The sequence below is a fragment of the Leiobunum rupestre genome, chromosome 8 (genome assembly GCF_980474605.1).
Source record: "Leiobunum rupestre chromosome 8, qqLeiRupe1.1.hap1, whole genome shotgun sequence".
NCBI lineage: Eukaryota > Metazoa > Arthropoda > Arachnida > Opiliones > Sclerosomatidae > Leiobunum > Leiobunum rupestre.
In genome coordinates this window covers 47,597,293-47,616,676 of record NC_143391.1, presented here as the reverse complement: position 1 = coordinate 47,616,676, position 19,384 = coordinate 47,597,293, and the positions used below count along the sequence as shown (strand labels likewise).

General features: G+C 39.7%; 4 protein-coding genes and 1 long non-coding RNA gene across 5 annotated transcripts; 1 reads left to right on the top strand and 4 right to left on the bottom strand.

The window, feature by feature from the left end:
* Window positions 1-375: 375 nt before the first annotated feature.
* Window positions 376-1,514, bottom strand: LOC149933561 (uncharacterized). The gene is made up of 4 exons (XR_016473013.1): window positions 1,389-1,514; window positions 1,047-1,259; window positions 829-958; window positions 376-672 (listed from the first exon to the last, which is right to left on the bottom strand). It is a non-coding gene; the product is annotated as an uncharacterized LOC149933561 (long non-coding RNA).
* A 1,740-nt stretch (window positions 1,515-3,254) lies between these two features.
* LOC149933560 (uncharacterized) lies at window positions 3,255-5,435 on the bottom strand. The gene has a single exon (XM_090157334.1). The coding sequence runs from the start codon at window positions 5,433-5,435 to the stop codon at window positions 3,255-3,257; it is 2,181 nt and encodes a 726-aa protein (XP_090013460.1).
* Window positions 5,436-5,916: 481 nt separating this feature from the next.
* Window positions 5,917-6,843, bottom strand: LOC149933559 (uncharacterized). Its single transcript, XM_090157333.1, has one exon. It carries the CDS (start codon window positions 6,841-6,843, stop codon window positions 5,917-5,919), a length of 927 nt encoding a protein of 308 aa, XP_090013459.1.
* Window positions 6,844-6,877: 34 nt separating this feature from the next.
* On the bottom strand, window positions 6,878-8,032 carry LOC149933558 (uncharacterized). The gene has a single exon (XM_090157332.1). The coding sequence runs from the start codon at window positions 8,030-8,032 to the stop codon at window positions 6,878-6,880; it is 1,155 nt and encodes a 384-aa protein (XP_090013458.1).
* Window positions 8,033-11,376: 3,344 nt separating this feature from the next.
* Window positions 11,377-13,041, top strand: LOC149933557 (uncharacterized). The gene is made up of 2 exons (XM_090155775.1): window positions 11,377-11,741; window positions 12,430-13,041. Exons 1-2 carry the CDS (start codon window positions 11,459-11,461, stop codon window positions 12,936-12,938), a joined length of 792 nt encoding a protein of 263 aa, XP_090011901.1. The 5' UTR covers window positions 11,377-11,458; the 3' UTR covers window positions 12,939-13,041.
* The last annotated feature ends 6,343 nt before the right edge of the window (window positions 13,042-19,384 follow it).

Genomic DNA, 19,384 nt, shown 5'->3' with positions numbered 1-19,384 from the left:
TCTCGTAAGTTAAAAAGTTACGAGAGCAAATCTACGAGACCCGAACTTTCGTATCTTAAATGCGTTCCAGAGACAACTTTTCAAGAATTCGTAAACTCCCGCTCTCGTATCTTTCGCCTTTTTTTTAATAAGCTCCGCCCCCCGCCATAGCCAATAGAAACGCCGGAAAATATCGGTGGGAAGCGGGTTACTTCAAGCGCTCAGTTAAGCCTTAGCTTTGACTTGTTATTTATTGCTTGTAAACAGCGGCAATTTTCGACTTTCAGTTATTTTACTATATATATTAAACTTTATTTACATATTTTCCAATTTTGTTGTTATTTACATTTGTTTTTATATATCATTTACATTTATTATTCATAAGTTTTACGCGAAATTGTTTTAAAAATGGGGCAAGCAAAGGAGTGCAAAATGCAAAGAAGTTTAACCAAGGTTGAAGGAAAGGGAAGAAATTGTGGCTGGGCTAGAATGTGTTTGGTCAACAGAGTTATGAGAATAGTGAAAGGCCAAGATATCATAAGGATCAGAAATGTCCACCACTAGCCCGAACAAGTGGTGTTTTTATTGGTATGCCAAATGCGGGGTGTTTTCACATTACTCCTACGAGTACTCCACCGAGCGTGGATGGTAGTGCTCCCTTTCATTTGGCTTCAAAGAGACGGCAAAATATTTCTAGAAAGTAGAGGTGATCAATATTTAATTTAAATTTAATTGAGCTTCCCATATTAATGACAACACAATGAAAAAAAAAAACAAAGATTGACAAAGCAAAATATTGCCAATGAAATGGGTATATTTAGAAAAAATCAGTTAAGGTATATTACTTACTAGCAGATATAGCTCAGTTACATTTTTAAATAGACGCAAGGGCTGAAAAACCACTTCTAGATCCGCCTAGGCCAACGGTAGGAGAAATTTCAAAAGTGGTATTGTTAATGGTGCTCTTTTCCTACATTCCCTGAAAAACAGATTGACATAAATTTACATATAAGTAATAATTTGGTATACGTGTTAAAGGTGATAAAAGAAGCCATAAGAAACATTACCTGTGTTCTCCGAACCCATTGCTACTAGCAATGCTGAAACATTAGACAACGTTGCCCTGTCAGTAGAAAATAATCAAGAACGATTGAATGGGCTTTAGAAAATGATTCTAAACGAAATGGTAGCTCAACATGTTCAATTCTCTCTCTCCTTTTTGAGTCATTTGGACAATACCAATAAAATTCTGGTGGCCATACACAACTCTCTTGTTCGGACTGAAAAGGAAATTTAACTTCAGTGATCTCGCCTTTATAAACGAATAATTAATAACCCTGAAACATAATTACATTAACCAGTAGTATGTCTACTCCTTTAAAATAAACTTAATGAATATTACCGATTACCTTTTCTCTAGCTTTCAGATGTAAAACTTCCCACAACAATGAAACTTATTTCTTTATTATTGTCAGCTGACCAAAGTTTTGGTGATTTTTTTTAACGGAGCTGTCTCCATCTGGTTTTTCTCTTAATATCAGTTTGGCGGTAGATTTGAATTTCATTTGGATATTTTACAAAGGTGGTTATCACCTTCCTGTAATTTTTTATCCATAAAAGCTGTTAGGGCTTCAAAAAACATTGTATTAAGTATTTTAGGGAGTTTTTTATCATTGGGTATCAGGTCAAAAGGGAGATGTGTTTCCTTTCTCTTTAAATAATAGCTACAATTATAAATAAATACTTCTATTTGAGGAATTAAATAATTTTTATTATAAGTGGAGCATATGTAAAAATATTAAGGTGTAATACAAAAAATTATTTGGCTGTTGAAGTTTACACTGTGAACGATTCGACAAACACTCAACTTGATAATAATTCGCCGTCTTTCCAAAACAAATACAGCAGATGATTATGGGGATCTGCAATAAGATAATTTTAAATTTATTAAAACGAAAAGATAGTTCTTTCTTCGTTTCGTTTTATTATTAAATAAAAATAGTGGTAAAGGAATTCTTACCTGCGTAGCGGAATCTATGGAGTGCCCTTCAATTCAGGCCTCGGCCATTCCCATTTGTAGCGCAATAAACGCGGTTTCAGGTAAATGTTTCATTGGTAGTGCCAAAAATCATTTTTTTAAAATCAATTCTTAGTATTGGGACACTCACGATACATTATTTTCAGCGGGATGCCTGTTTCGATGTTGTTTACACCTTCATTTATCTCGTTAGCTCGAAGAAATTCCACCGCCATTTTCTAAAAAATGATTATTTTCGCCTCCAAACGCATTTACGAGAGCTCTACGATAGCTCCTGAGCTGTCGTAGAAGATACTAGACTTTTTGTCTCGGTAAAACGTCTCTGGAACGCGTTTTTGAAAAAGTTTCGTATTTCTACTAGACACGCCCCCTTTTTCGTAACTTTACGAAAGTTTTTCGTCTCTGGAACGGGCCCTAAGTTGCCGTGTGGTTTTTACACGTTTGCTTATGTTCTGTGACAGTTTAAAACTGTAGTGTGATTGACGCGGAGACGAGCGGGAGAGATAATCCGAATTATCCGATTAGTGGCTAGAGCGTGAGGAAAATTAACTTTAAATTAATTGGGAGAGCTAAAATATAGACTGAAAAAATTATACAACTTTCCTTTGTCAACTCCTTTAATTCGAATTTGTATATTAAAAACTCAAGCCTAACGATCCTCTTTTCAAAAACAACAATTAGCTCGCGACAACTTTTTAATATTTTACACGCGCTACAAAGAGAGGAGTTTTATTTTCTTTTTACACGGCTTATACAATGCCTTCAAATTTAGTAGATTAATATATTATTCTTTTCTTTGAAATACTTGTTAAATATTTAACACTTCACCCCACCCTTGAATATAGTTCAAGCAAATTTTAACATTCAAGTTTATACAAACGTTGAATGGGCCTCGTTATCTTCGTTATACTCGGAAGTCGCAACACAATAAATCTTACGATATCATCTCGTCCTGGCTTTACTTCATCAACTACGGCCATCTTCCACATTAAACGGGGAAGTTTCGCTTCTTCGACCAAAACCACGTCTCCTACTTTTAGCGTTTCCGTCGTTTTTGTATTATCGCGATGGTGGACGGATCTCAGCTCTAATAAATAGTTCTTACGCCAACGTTTCCAGAGATGGTCAATTAATGTTTCACGATATCTTAGGCGACGAGTTAATTGATCCCTCGAAGATGTTTGAGCTTTGGTAGTTGGTAGCGAACCACATGGTAACACGGTTAGCCTTTGTCCTATTAAAAAATGGGTGGTGCCAGCTCCGTAGCTTCTTCGGATAAATAGGTTAAAGGACGTGAATTTATAATCGCCTCGGTCTCCGTCAAGATCGTCTCTAGTTCTTCGTAGCTTAATCTCGAAAGTTTGAGCACTTTCCGTAGTGATACTTTGACACTTCGCACCATTCTCTCGTAAAAACCAGCCCACCATGGCGCTCTGTCGGCTATGTATTGCCATTTGATCTTATTAGTAGCGATGAATTCCGCAACTTCGAGGCTCGTCACATAATTCCACAACTGTTTTAACTCTTCTTCGGCCCTTTTAAATGTCTTAGCATTGTCACTATAGATCAATTTTGGTATTCCACGTCTCGATATAAATCTTCTGAACGCTAGTAAAAACGTTTCGGTTGTCAGGTCCGATACCAACTCCAAATGAACTGCACGAGTCACTGCGCAAGTAAAAAGTGCGATGTAGCACTTGCTTCCAGATTTTACATATAAAATTCCACAAAAATCCACACCGGTGACGTCAAACGGCGGCGCCGGTTTAGTTCTCGCTGCTGGTAACGGTGCGCTTATAGCCGTGGCTGGTTTCGCGTTGAATCTTTTGCACCTTGTACATCTATGAATAACCGATTTCACTAGTTGACGAGCTCTTGGTACCCAAAAGCTTTCCCTTAGTTCGGTCATCGTTTCATTAACTCCGGCATGCATCAAACGTTTATGGTGATAAGCAACTAGGAGTGACGTTAAATAATGTTTGGAATCTAAAATCCATGGATTCTTCTCACGGTCTGTGAAATGTTGTCCGAATAAGCGACTACCTACGCAAAGAACACCATTCTGATCAAACACGGGGTGTAATTCAAGGATTTTCGAGACGCGAGGTATCGGTTTTCCGGATTTGAGATGATCGATTTCTTTTCCATATGATTCTCTTTGCGCATTTAATATCCAATATAACTCAGCCTGTGCTATTTCTTCGGCAGTTAACGGTTCCTTAATTTTTTGTTTGCTTCGCAGTATCTTAATAAATCTCATAACCAACGCGGTAATTCGATAAACTTTACTCAAAGAGCTGTAATTGTTCAATTTCAGTATTGGCTCCGTCGCTCCTTTCACTGTCAAAACTGCAACTTGATTGGCTCTATAAGATTGTCTTAGCTCGTTTTCTACGTTCTCTTTTTTAACTTTATCGATATAGGATTCGGTTGTTACTTCTGACATCAAAAATTCTGGTCCTTTCCACCAAAGATCGCAAGTTGATAACTCAGAAAGAGTCTTACCCCGGGTAGGTAAGTCAGCGGGATTTAAATGACCAGGGCAGTGTCCCCACAAGACCGGATCAGAAAGTTCTTGAATTTCTCTCACTCTATTTTCGACAAACGGTTTCCATTTGTCTGCCTGGCCTCTTATCCATTGTAGAGCCACCATTGAATCCGTCCAAAATCGAACCTTACGTATTTCAACCGACATAGCATTGACCACTCGCTTCACGAGTCTTGCACCGAGTATCGCGCCCATTAACTCTAACCTCGGAAGAGTTAGTTTTTTGATGGGTGCAACTCGTGTTTTCGAGCATACTAGAGCCGTTAAATATCTTCCCGTAACATATTTTGATCGTAAGTACACCACTGCCGCGTACGCTCTTTCACTGGCGTCGACAAAACAGTGAATTTCCAGATCGGTTTCTAAATCTTCAGTAGCGTCTTTCCAGTAATATCTCGCGAAAGATAATTCTTGTAATTCTCTTAAGTCATAGCACCATGTATCAAATCGAGTAGCCAACTCTGGTGGAAGTTCATCGTCCCATGTTAAGCCAAGGTTCCATATCTCTTGAAACAATATCTTCGCTCGAATAGAAAATGGGGCCAATATTCCTAATGGATCGAAAAGTCTCGCCACTGATTTCAATACCCATCTTTTCGTATTTATTCGGTTAACTATAAACTGAAATAGCGTGCCTAGTTCAAATCTCATTACATCTTCGTATTCAATCCAGGCTAGTCCAAGAACTTTAGCGGGTGCAGAACTCGGGAGACTAGTGCTCATTTGCTTTTCAGAAGTTTCATCGATATTGATCACTCCTTTTGCGTTACAACGCCACTTATGTAGTTTCATTCCAGCTTCTTCCATTATTTTTGAAGTTTCAGATACTAATTTTCTAGCTTCGTCCGTATCTAAAGCACCAGAAAGCATATCATCGACATATAAATCATTCAACAATACTTCACTTGCTCTTGGATATTCTTCTGTGTATTTCTTCGCGTGGTATTTTATGGTAGCTGATAGCAAGAATGGGCTTGTTGTTACCCCAAACGCAACTCGCGCTAGACGGTAGACCTTCAATGGTTCTCTAAGGGGGGTCTTTTAGATCTTGTACCCACAAAAATCTGACAGCGTTCCTGTCGTTTTCTTTTAGTGAAATTTGGTGAAAAGCGCGTTCCACGTCGGCACTAACGGCAATTTTGTGACCTCTAAATCTTATTAGTACGTCAAACAACTCTGGAATCAAACTCGGTCCAGTCTCGAGACAGTCATTCAGGGACAGTTCTCCTTTCGCGTGAGACGAAGCGTCGAAAACTATGCACACTTTCGTAGTTTGACTAGCTTCTCGGATGACCGCTCTATGTGGTACGTAATAACAAACTACATTTTCGTTGCTTGCTTCCTCTGTTTGTTAAACTTCTTCTACTATGCCCAATTTTATTTGTTCCGTTATTATATCATGATACTCGGTTAACAGCTCTACATTAGGTTTCAGCTTCTGTATTAGGTTGATAGTTCGTTTTTTAGCCACTTCGTAGTTGTCCGCCAATTGCTCTTTATTCTTCTCCCACGGAAGAGAAACAAGGTATCGACCGTTTTCGCACTCAATAGTGTTTTCGAACTTTTGCAAAACCTTATTTTGTGTTGTCGTTTCGTTGTCCAATATCTGGTTAATTCCAATAGAATCTAGTTCCCAGAAAGCACGTATTTGTCTGGAAATGTCCTCTTCTTCAGCTGCAATTCTCAAACAAGCCACAGGATTTCTTCCGACGGTAGCAACATTAACTGACGTTGGTCCTTGTAAGGTCCATCCCAAAACGGTGTCAAGAGCGACGAGAGCGTTGCCCAACCTTTCAACTTTTCCAGACGCTACTTTCCAATAGACGTCCGATCCAATTAAAACGTCCACAGAGGTATTTGGTCGACCATCGTTTTCAGTATTTAGCCCATCGGAAAGCACTAGACCTCGTTTCTGCATCTCGCTCATTACATTTGTATCGGGTAATACAAAGACCGCCCCGCACAGCTCTGGGGTTTCATACGCCTCAATAGTTACAACTTGACTGGAATTTTTAACATTTCTTAATTCCAAACGCACTCTTTTTCTCAAACCTCTGACTGGCTCAGTATTTCCGAATGTGATTATGTTCAGTGGTTCTTCACTCAAAACTTCAAGGTTTAATCTCCTCGACACGTCTTCTTTTATATAAGACAAGTGGCTCCCGCTATCCAACAAACAACGAACCGTTTCAACATTCCCTTCTTGATTACTCACTAATGCTCTCGCTGTTTGAAGGAGTACTACTTCTTTAGGCGTTGTATTAGGAAACAACGTCATTGCCGCTACGTGACTGTTTTGAGTTTCAACTTCTTTAAAATTTAGTCGCAGTGTCTTCAGGCCGTTTATCACACAAAATTACACGATGTCGGCGTCCACATTTGGTACATTTATTAAACTTCGAACGGCACTCGTGAGCTCTGTGATTTCCCCTCAGACATATGAAGCACAGCTTCTTCTTCAGAGCGATTCCCTTTCGTTCCTCAACGGTATTTTTAGTGCACTCGTAGAAATTATGCGAGAGGTCTTCGCAAAAGACGCACTGCTTCACGACGTTAGCACTAAAAGAAGCGGCGGTAGGTATAACGGGTCTTCGGTTTTGATAGCTGTTCTGACGCGTATTTCCAGTTGAACGAGACGGTTTTCCAACTTGTGTAGAATTTTCCTGGTGTGATCGATTGGGTTCAATTCGTTGTACCGCAAATGCTCGTTCTCGACTGGAAATTTCTTTATTTAAAAATCTCAGTAACTCGTCAACTTTACATTCGGCTTCGTGGTCTTGCTCTCTGCTAAAAAGCAACACTTTATCTTGTGGTAACAATTTCAACAACACTGGACATAACAGGGATCCGTAACTGTCCGCGACAATGCCTTGGGACTGAAGACTTCTGACTTCAATAGCGCAGGAGTCGTAGAGTGCTCGAAGAGCACAGATATCACTCGATCTTGTAACCGGATCCATACTCAATAAACGGTTCATGTGCGCGTTAATTATTAGTTCTTTTCTTCCGAACCTGTTTTGAAGTATTTGGATAGCTGGCTCGTAGTTTCTTTCAATCAATGCTAATCCGGATATAGCTCTTTCTGCCGCTCCGTCCAAATAACTCTTCAAATAGTTTAATTTCTCGGTGGCATGTAGTTGAGCGTAAGTGTGAATAGCGCTGTTAAATTGCCCCCAGAAATTTTGCCACTCTGCTATATCGCCGTTGAATTTTTTAATCTCCAAACGTGGAAGCTTTACGGTGGGTTCCATGATTCTCGCGGCCGGATTTACAGCATTGACGAAGTTCAGATCAGGATTTGCAGGGGGGTGAACTCTCCTATTGCGTGATAGTACCCTTGTCACTTTGCTCTTCAAATCGACGAATCTTTCTCTGTATTCTTCCGCTCTTTCTATTTCTTGCTCGTAGTCCTCAATATCTGTTAATAGATTTTCGATTTTCGCATCCAATTCACTTATAATTGTCATTTTTTATGTCAATTGCGTAAGGGAATCTTCTAAATTATCGTAGTCCTTCTCATTTCTTCCTAGTTCTTCATCCAAGGACCTAAATATGATAGTTGCGGAAGCTCTTAGCGCCCCTCTCTTTCTCACGAATTTTCTCAAGTCATCAGCCATTTTCGAGGCGTCGAATTACACAAGCACGAAGGAGTTGACTATTTTAATAACACCGGAAATATTCCCGGGTTTCGGCACCAAAACAGTGAGGAAAATTAACTTTAAATTAAAACTCCTTTAATTCGAATTTTTATATTAAAAACTCAAGCCTAACGATCCTCTTTTCAAAAACAACAATTAGCTCGCGACAACTTTTTAATATTTTACATTTCCGTGGTATACTCTCGCACGCGCTACAAAGAGAGGAGTTTTATTTTCTTTTTACACGGCTTATACAATGCCTTCAAATTTAGTAGATTAATATATTATTCTTTTCTTTGAAATACTTGTTAAATATTTAACAGAGCGGGACGGTCAGCGCGAGTCCAACATGAATAGAGGGGTCGGAAGGGGTAGGCACATACCCGCCTGAACCCTTTTTTCGGGATTCGAAGTGAAACTAGGCCTTTAATAAACTGGATTTCAAAGACGAAAATTATTGTAAATCATTTTCGAAGAAACCTTCGCCAGTTTATTTCCAGGGGTAAAAATATTACCCACGATATCACCATCTATACTTAAAAATATAGTGTTAAACCAAAGGTATTAGCGCGTCCAACTCTTCGTCCGACATTTGAATTCTGTCATATTTGTTTCCTGTAAGGGTTTCCCTGTCGAAATAGTAGGCTAATTATAAGCCAAATACGGGCGCATGTTAGATCCACGTGGTGCTGGATCCAGCAGACCGAAAAATGCGCTGGATCCAGCTGGATTGCTGGATGAGGGATCCAGCAATTGCAATCCCTACTCGCTGCACTTACTATTACCGTTCACCATATCAATTAAGCGGTGAAAACCGGGAAGTTTTCAAACCAGCCAAGACACATAAAATAAAACAGGAAATCACAGAATCTCACGCGTTAGAGCCATCTCTTATTATTTCCTTTTGAATCATTTTTCACATTTGATATTATTAAACTTTAGTTGCGTATTAGTTTTACCAAGAATGTATTTATTTGTACTCAGGGAGAATGAATATGTCGAGATTATTTTTAGCGTTTCTCCAATTCCACCCGTTGGGCCCCCCGGTATGCTCCTCTGCTTTAATAAAATCAAATAATACTGCAATCTCATTGGTTCTTAAAAATTACGTTTTTCGACAAGATTAACGCTGCTGCGAGGACGCAAAAAAAAAGACCGCCTCCTTTCCCCCCCCCCCCCTTAGCGTGACGGGGTTAGGGGCTCAACGTGTCCGTCGATAGTCTCGACATATTCATTCTACCTGAGTATAAATAAATACATTCTTGGTTTTACTAAAGATAGATTGAATTTAATAGTGATAATTAGACATTGAATGAAGACTATATTTTTGAAACAATTATTTAATAACTAATTTATTTAGGTACGTCAAGTGATCCGTACCTTGCGAAATTTTGCTTTATTAATAGTTTAATGAGGAGGCACTTGTCCACAAAAATAAGTTAAACTAACTTGTGAGTAAAAACCACTTATTGTACAAAATTTTTTTATTAAAAAACTAGAAAATACGTATTTTAATAATTAAAACATTTGTACAATAAGTTGTTTTTACTTAGTGTAACTTAAAAGTGGTTTGCCTGCGTAAGTATAGAAGAGGTTCGGAATTTACCTTCGTGTAATCAAATAAACGAGTGATATAAGCTCAATTACTAACGTTTTTCACCAATTTGTGTATATTTTCTTTTTGAAAGAACAATTAGTTAAATTACAAAAACTAATTTTCGGGCGTTTCGGCAAAAGAACAATACGTGGCGATAAATTCGCTTAGGTGGCGATTTTATCATGTTTCTCGTACGAAAACCCCTAAACACTAATATGTTTATATATTGATCTTGGACTCAAAGTAATCTATCACACACTCTCAGGCAACAAAATATTAGTTGAATTTGAAACCACTCTTTTTGGAGTACGAATTTGTTTCTTACGTCACGTACTCATAGACAGTTTAATGAAATTGAATGCACAATACTCCAGGATTTCTTATCTCTAATGGGTTATATGGCGGAACATTCCTTAACTGTTGAGGTACTTGAAAGTATTCAAATTATAAAATATAAATTAAAAAGTCTCTTAAATGTCGTTCATTTACAGTACCGCCTAGAACAAAGTTCACTAAGCGAGCGCTCGCTTAAAGCGGCGCTTATGGGGGGGGGGGGGGACATGAGCTAGGGCTGCTGCCAGACCCCCGCTTCGCTATAAGCGAGCGCTCGCTTAGTGAACTTTGTTCTAGGCGGTACTATACATGTAAAAAATAGGAATAATTGTTTTGTATCTAGTTTGTTTAGTTCATATTTTGTAAAAATATTAAGATGTTTGTTAAATGAAATAAGATAAATTTTCGAATCCATATGCAAACTGGTACCAGTGGCCATAATAGAATAATGACAAACAGTTTTAGAAATTAAATTAAATTTTTACAACAAAAAACACATAACATCGGTAAACTGTGCAATTTGAGAAACTATAAACGAGAACTTAAAAAATAAAACCAAATAAATCTATTCTATGTCTACATGGAAAAAGGAGTTAGAGCGACCTCGAGCTATTGAGAGATAAGAAGAGTTAAACCATAGTTCTGGCTTATATGAGCTGTTAGTGTAAAGGACACGGGGGAAAAACGTTTTTAATCAGAAAATGAAGGGATAATGTTTTATTGTAATAAGATTTCTTAAAAAGCTTTCTTGGGTTATGTCGAAGATAAATCCGAAGCTAGGCCGAAATCGGTTAAGAATTGAAGCGGTGCATAAAGAATAACAAACAAACAAACAAGACAAACGAAAGATTTTATACACATAGATAACGTATTTTTACCATGAAAAAAACAAATGTTTTAATAACAAATTTTAATCCATTATCGCTAGCCACTTCTTCACACTCCGTCCAACTTCGCCACAATCATCTTGCTCTAGCTTTACCCTCGAAGGTTTTAGTAGAGAGTCCTTATGGATATTATAAATATTCCCGCCCTTCGTAAGCCCATAAGCCTAACGGGCAAATTCCAATGTCGAAGCAATGGAAAGAAATTCTATCGACAAATAAATTGCGTTACGGTTTAGGTGAAATTACAGTATATGTAGTTGCACACTTGACCTTGGGACGTTTTGCTAATCAAATAAGTAATCATGCACTACGACACGCCAGACGAGATAGACGGTTTTATCTCTCGAGATATTTTAAGATCAACAACGAGAAAACTGTTAGCAACGGCTTTCGCGGTTAGCAGGCTGTCACGGAGATACGACGTATCAGCGGGTTGTAATGGGTCGTTTCGACGGAAAAGTGGCGTTGATCACGGGTGCGAGCTCCGGAATTGGTGCTGCCACCGCTGTTCATCTGGCTTCCTTGGGATGCTCCCTGGCGCTCAATGGGAGGAATGTGGACAGGTTGAATACGGTGTCCGCGAAATGCCACGAACAAGGATTAAGTCCGGAGAAAATTAAAATCGTGGCCGGAGATATCTCCAATGAAGAAGAAGCCTTGGCGGTGGTGGACAGGACCCTGAAACACTTCGGACGCCTGGACATTCTCATTAACAATGCTGGTATGTTCTCGTATTTACAAGTGTAATAATCAGTTTAATTTTCAATAAAGTTTATATATACAAATAAATGTTTCATTCGAAGTATTGAAGCCTCGGAATCTTACGCTTGACAATTGAATGCACTAGCTCAAATTTGAAATTTCTCTAGCTCCAATTTGAAATTCCTTTAGCTCCAATTTAAAATTTTACTAGCTAAAATTAAATCCTTCACTAACTCCAATTTAATCCTTCACTAACTCCAGTTTAACCATTCACTAACTCCAATTTAATCCTTCACTAACTCCAGTTTAATCATTCACTAACTCCAACCTAATCCTTAACTACCTTAAATTTAATCCTTCACTAACTCCTGTTTAATCATTCACTAACTCCAGTTTAATCATTCACTAACTCCAACCTAATCCTTAACAACCTTAAATTTATTCCTTCACTAGCCCCCATTTAATCCTTCACTAGCTCCAATTAAACCCTTTACTAACTCCAATTTAACGCTTTGCTAGCTCCAATTTAATCCTTCACTAGCTCCAATTTATCGCTTTACAAGCTGTAATTTATCACTTTACTAGCTCCAATTCAACGCTTTGCTAGCTCTAATTTCATATTTTACTAGCTCCAATTACAAACAATCGGAAATTATAGTCATTTTATTATATACCTATGTACCTATTCATTTAAATTGTTTTAAAAGGTATAACCGGTCGAGCTTCGGCTGGAAAAATTGATGCGTGCAAACTATCTCAAATGGATGACATATTCAGAACAAACTTCAGAGCAACGTTTCATTTGATGCAGTTGTCAATTCCGCATTTGAAGCAGACAAAAGGCAATATCGTCAACGTCTCCAGTGTTGCGTCGCATTTGGCAACACACGGGGCGGTCAGTTACGGGTCTTCCAAAGGCGCCTTGGATCACTTGACGAAATCCGTGGCTCGCGACGTAGGACCTTCAGGAGTACGAGTCAACGCTGTGAATCCAGGATACGTTAAGACAGATATATTTAACAAACGAGGATTGACAGTCGAAGAAGTGGATTCTCTATTGGAAGGAGCCAAGTCACTGCACGTCCTAGAGCGCATTGCCACACCATTGGAGGTTGCTAAACCAATCGCCTTTTTGGTTTCCGATGATGCCTCTTTCATTACTGGAGTCACTTTGCTCATAGATGGCGGTTTCGCCTTGAAAGGCGGAAATCCCTAAATGATGTTTGTTTATGACACACATTTCTATGCATAAATAATATAACTAAAAGCTGTACCATCAAGTGTAAACGAAATGAAATAAATGTAAATCCCGATTGTTATTTGTGGTCAAAGTTTTATTATTAAGCTGGCACAATGTTTCATTCAAATATTGAGAGTTAAAAGTATTAACGGCATGGCGAAGCAAAATTTAACCCCTGATGAAAAATGGTAACATTTGATTTGATAATTAAAAAACACTGTCGCCAAACAAAATAGTTCAAGTGAGCGAACTGTTTAAAACCGGCACAATTAATAAAATATAATAGTAACAACTATCTAATTTATACACACAAAAGACATTCAAATTAGAAAAAAGTCAATATCGTTTCCACCTTAAGCAACCATTTCCGTGCCCACGAAGATTTCACATCTGGCGTAGATGAGCTAAAACCTCGCTGGACAACCATTTAGCTGGAACGAGCTAGATATCCTTCATAAGTCACTGGAACTCTAGATTTTGAATCAGCATATTAGCTATGCCGTTCCAATTGGTGATTACGAGATCGATAGAGGCCTCTTGCGGCAAATATTGTAAGCTTTCAAAATGGTAGGGAATGCGATGTCACGTTGTCTTTCTGTGTAATCTTTTTAAAAATAGTTTCTTTCCCGCGAGTATTTTGTCGCCATCTTTAAACCACAGATAGCAATATTACCTCTGTTTAAACCATCTCATCTCATGTAAGATTCTGATAAATGTGAAATTTCGGAACTAGGACCCATTCTAAGACTAATGGATTCATATAAAAAATTGATTAGCCTTGCTGTGTGAAATCTGCAACACCAAACTTTTCTTTTAGGTCACCCAAAAAGCCAGCTCAGTGTAACGTTGACGATATGTTATATTACACCTTATTATAATTATAATGTAAAAGGTTAATCAAAGTTGATATACATTGTTGGTTTAGATCACCTCTAAGAAATATTCAAGTGCCAGAGGGTGATTAAAGTATATTTCCTTGGGGAAACTGGCGAAGATGCTGAGAATTTTCACAAAAGAGTTTGGTGGTGAACAGATAAAAGAATATCAGAAAAGGACCAATGCTCAGAAACATTATACAAGTGGCTACAGAATGTTCAAGAGCGGTAAAATAAGGAGTTTTCTTTTAAATTACGCTGTTGCTTGTATACAGGGTGTCTTAATTTGAACCGCCCGGGCGTTTTTCTCAAAAACTATAGTTGCTAGAAATGTGAAATTATCGGGATATACTCTCTCGGGGAGGACCCTTTTCTTTTGGAATTTTCACCGTTTTGAAATTTTTTTTGAACGATAGGTGGTAGACGAAAATTTTCAATCAACAAGTTGTAGAGCGTACTCGAAAAACATCAACGCCATTTGTTTGGTCAAAAACGGACAATTTTTCATTGAAATAATACGTCATGAAAAAAACCAGTTGGTACTACCCAAAAAGGTTTACGTCTCATGAAAAAGAAATTTAGAGAAACCTATCTAATTTGAAATAATCGTATGTTTGTAAAGATAAAAACAGGACTTTTTAAGCCAAATCATTTCCAATAATTTTTTAGAGAAAATACAATTTACATAGTAGAATTCCAGAATTCACGCGTCTTATTTTAAATGAGGTTCAATAATTCCACCGTCCGCTGCAATACACATCCGTGCGCGATTAAGCATATTTTGATGCGAAGCACGAACCATCTCGGGAGTTACGAGTTAGAACGCTGCGATGATTATCTGCCGTAGACCTCCTTCGTTAGTGGCAGGCGTTTTATACACTTCCTCCTTGACGGATCCCCACAGGAAAAAGTCCGGCGGTGCGAAATCTGGAGACCTCGGAGGCCATCTTTTTGGACCGTACTTGCCTATCCATCGCCCAGGGAACTCGTTGTTGAGGTACTGCATGACGTGTCTGTCTTGGTTGGCAGGTGCACGTCATGCTGGAACCAAAGGCGTGGGACGTCGACTAATGGCACATCTTCCATCTCGCCTGCGACTACATTTTGTAGAAAGGCCCGGTAGTTCTGCCCATTGAGTCAACGAGAAGAAAAATTGACCCAATAACGCGATCTCCCAGAAGACCAGCCCAAACGTGTAAAAGGAATTGTACCTGATTGTGGTGTGGATATCCCCAGTGCGGATTTTCATCACTCCACATGTAGTTTTTGCCTTCGTTTTCAAAGTCACGGACAGCACGGAGAACAGTGTGGTGATTTGACGACTGTCAGGATACAACGGCCCTAAATGGGTCGGATTGCGCAATAACTACTGGCTTTAACGGGGAGTCGGGGTCCGGCTATTGTAACCCATAAGGGCGGTGGCGCACTGGGAGATGTTAGCTCCGATCAAATGGTCCTATCTCCACCTCCGACTTCGGTCAGGTTTGGGCTGGATACTGAGCTTCGGCTCAGGCTAACGGCGAGGGTCCGTGCAAACTGGCCGCCTCGGTGGATTGGGCAGCCTGCTGTGGGGCGGCAGGCCCCCGTATGAGGGCACGGCGGTCCTGTTTCCCGGCCTTTTGGAGCCACACCGTGATCTCCGGTGCCAGCTGTGCTGGGTTACTTGGGCTGCTGTGTGCCCGTCGTTCCCCTTTAGGAACTCTCTCCAAAGGGTTTGACTCTTTACCTACGTAGGTAGGGTGTCGGCCGGAGTTGCTAGAGCATCCACTCTTACTCCCACTGCTCTGTGCGAAGTGGGAAATGGTCTACCCAGAGCTGCACATTCTGCTGGGTTGAGTGGCTTGCGTCAAAGGTGCGACCATCAGTAGTAGGGTTCTACAACCCATGATGGATTTGTCACCTGTCCGGTCTAGGGGGACGCTGGCGTAGGGCACTATGATGATAGACGTCCGGTGGTATGGTCTTTGTTACTAGGTTCACCGGGCTATAAATTCTGACACACTGTCAGGATACAAAATTTTAAATAATCGACTCACTTCACGTTCATTTCGTTGACCATCTCCGTAGTATAATTCGACCATCCTGAATGATTTTAAAATGAAGCTGTCTCTTTAAATACTAAAATGGAGCCACACTTTAAGCGGCAGAGTAGTGCAAAATAAAAAACACGTGAGAAATTCAGTTGGCATAAATTAGACGGTTTCCTGGACTTCTTGCCTCAAATAAGACGCGTGAATTTTGGAATTCTACTATGTAAATTTTATTCTCTCTAAAAAATTATTTAAAATGATTTGGCTGAAAAAAAACAGTTCTTTTTTATCTTTAAAAACATACGATCATTTCAAATTAGATAGGTTTATCTTTCTTTTTCATGAGACGTAAACCTCGTTTTTTTTTCATGACGTATTATTTCAAAGAAAAATTGTCCGTTTTTGACCAAACCAATTTCATTAAAGCTTTTCGAGTACGCTCTACAACTTGTTGATTGAAAATTTTCGTCTACCACCTATCGTTCAAAAAAAATTCATAACGGTGAAAATTTTCATGATTTTTCTGAAAATTCCAAAAGAAAAGGGTCCTCCCCAAGAGTATATCCTGATAATTTCACATTTCTAGCAACTATAGTTTTTGAGAAAAACGCCTGGGCCGATCAAATAAAGACACCCTGAATATGTAAAAGGAATATGCCAATCATCATTTAGTCTGAAAAAGAAATATTCAGTGTTTGCAATTCTAACATGTAAAGGGACTAGTTTTTGGGGCAAATGTGACTGCAAATCAGGAGCTGGTGGTACATGCAAGCACGTAGTTGCCTTATTTTGGTATTTAGTTGATAGTCTTCAGATGGGTAACACCAAGAACCCATAGACGTACTAAGAACACGTAATCATAGCTTTAGCCCGTCGTGGAGCCTCCTAATCTACATTTTCAAAAAAAGCCCCGCCTTTTTCTTTTTCCCGCCTTTAGTTACTTCTTTCGCGCCATCTACATTGCCGGAATCTTAGAAGGAACGGCAGAAATAAAATGGCGCTAGATCAGGAACAAAGTGTGAGCGTTCCTACAGAATTAAACTGTTATTCTGTTTTAATGGCAATTGGAAACACAATTTCAAAGTCGGTATTCCAAGATAATAATTCGAAATAGTTCTCCTGGTATACAGACCTGTAATACCTTTTACTTTCTTAGGATTTTTGCGAGGAACTCTTGAAATATCGTTTTTCTGATTTTTTTTAAGCTTTTGGTTTTTTTTTGCTCTTTAGAACTACTTTTTTTTAGGTTTTTCTTTCCTCGTTATGACTTGAGATTTTGATTTCAATTTTAACTTTGAAATTAGGCCTAATTTGTCTCTTAACAGAAAACCCCCTTTAGGAACCTTTTCACCAAAGACAGAAAACATAAATTCGCTGACTGTTGTATTCACCATCTTGGAAATTAATTTTTGATAAAACGTCTTAAAATTGGACTACTGCAGTTGAGTTCATCACTGGCTACTTTAAATTATTTCCAAAGTTCAACATCAATTATATGTAATGTTCATATGAAAAGTAAGTTTAAACGTTTTTCCGGTACAATACCGATGGCGCACGCGCTAACAATAGGCGATATCTATCGTATTGCTGCTGCAGTAATTAATAAATACCACCCACTCATAGAAATGCATGGCGCGACCGTTGAGAGAGCGCGATTTATTATTGAAAAGGCCGACAGGATTAATATTGTTCAAGCCCGAGTTGAAGCAGAGCAACTTAAAGAAGAAATGCACAATGGGTGCCATTAAGACCTAATCAGGAGCCAGGATTTCCACGTTTGCCATTACAATATTTCAGAGATCTCACCATCGGAGTTTATCAAAAAAAACAAACAAGTGCCGTCATATATACAAGATACGTTGCAGCGGGAAAACGCCGAGGTTTTTGAATTCGACGAAATGGTAGGCGAAACAGGATTTTTAGATATAAGGATATTATCTAGATTTAGGAATGCAACGAGGTATCAGCTGTGGATTACCTATCGAGTCAACGACGATGGAGGGGACGACGAAGCCGCTGATGACGAGGGTCCAAAATTGGGATATTATTGTTTTTGCAAGTCAGGCGCTAGAACACTTGGAGCTTGCGCGCACGCGTCTACCGCCCTTTAGTATTTGGGTTACACGCGGCATGATAACAATTTCAAATACCCGTGGACCAATCTATTACGATCTACGCAAGATGCTGGTAACAGAGCCCTTCCAAATAACAATGAACCCCAAATACAAGACTAATTACTAACACGGTTACGAATTGAATATCAATCAGGCAACTGGCAACGGATTCCACGAACGGTCGGGCCAAGTCGTATCTCGACTGTAGAACCCTACCCACATGAAACAGGCGAATGGCAACTCTATCCGAATGAAGAACGCGAATGGCAACCCAACCCGCATGAAACACGTGAATGGCAACTCTATCCGAATGAAGAACGCGAATGGCAACCCTACCCGCATAAAACACGCGAATGACAACCCTACCCGCATGAAACACGCGAATGGCAACTCTATCCGAATGAAGAACGCGAATGGCAACCCAACCAGCATGAAACACGTGAATGGCAACTCTATCCGAATGAAGAACGCGAATGGCAACCCTACCCGCATGAAACACGTGAATGGCAACTCTATCCGAATGAAGAACGCGAATGGCAACCCTACCCGCATGAAACACGCGAATGGCAACTCTATCCGAATGAAACACGTGAATGGCAACCCTACCCGCATGAAACACGCGAATGGCAGCTCTATCCGAATAAAGAAAGCGAATGGCAACCCTACCCACATGAAACACGCGAATGGCAACCCAATCCGCATGAAACACGTGAATGGCAACTCTATCCGAATGAAGAACGCGAATGGCAACCCTACCCGCATGAAACACGTGAATGGCAGCTCTATCCGAATAAAGAAAGCGAATGGCAACCCTACCCGCATGAAACACGCGAATGGCAACCCAATCCGCATGAAACACGTGAATGGCAACTCTATCCGAATGAAGAACGCGAATGGCAACCCTACCCGCATGAAACACGTGAATGGCAGCTCTATCCGAATAAAGAAAGCGAATGGCAACCCTACCCGCATGAAACACGCGAATGGCAACCCAATCCGCATGACACACGTGAATGGCAACTCTATCCGAATGAAGACCGCGAATGGCAACCCTACCCGCATGAAACACGTGAATGGCAGCTCTATCCGAATAAAGAAAGCGAATGGCAACCCTACCCGCATGAAACACGCGAATGGCAACCCAATCCGCATGAAACACGTGAATGGCAACTCTATCCGAATGAAGAACGCGAATGGCAACCCTACCCGCATGAAACACGTGAATGGCAGCTCTATCCGAATAAAGAAAGCGAATGGCAACCCTACCCGCATGAAACACGCGAATGGCAGCTCTATCCGAATAAAGAAAGCGAATGGCAACCCTACCCGCATGAAGCACGCGAATGGCAACTCTATCCGAATGAAGAAAGCGAATGGCAACCCTACCCGCATGAAACACGCGA

What these genes read in the sequence shown, in the direction of transcription:
- LOC149933560 (XM_090157334.1), bottom strand. Translation starts at nt 5,435, where the DNA reads ATGCTTTCTGGTGCTTTAGATACGGACGAAGCTAGAAAATTAGTATCT.
- LOC149933559 (XM_090157333.1), bottom strand. Translation starts at nt 6,843, where the DNA reads ATGACGTTGTTTCCTAATACAACGCCTAAAGAAGTAGTACTCCTTCAA.
- LOC149933558 (XM_090157332.1), bottom strand. Translation starts at nt 8,032, where the DNA reads ATGACAATTATAAGTGAATTGGATGCGAAAATCGAAAATCTATTAACA.
- LOC149933557 (XM_090155775.1), top strand. Translation starts at nt 11,459, where the DNA reads ATGGGTCGTTTCGACGGAAAAGTGGCGTTGATCACGGGTGCGAGCTCC. An exon ending in CATTCTCATTAACAATGCTG is followed by an intron (nt 11,742 to 12,429) that starts GTATGTTCTCGT and finishes TTGTTTTAAAAG; the next exon opens with GTATAACCGGTCGAGCTTCG.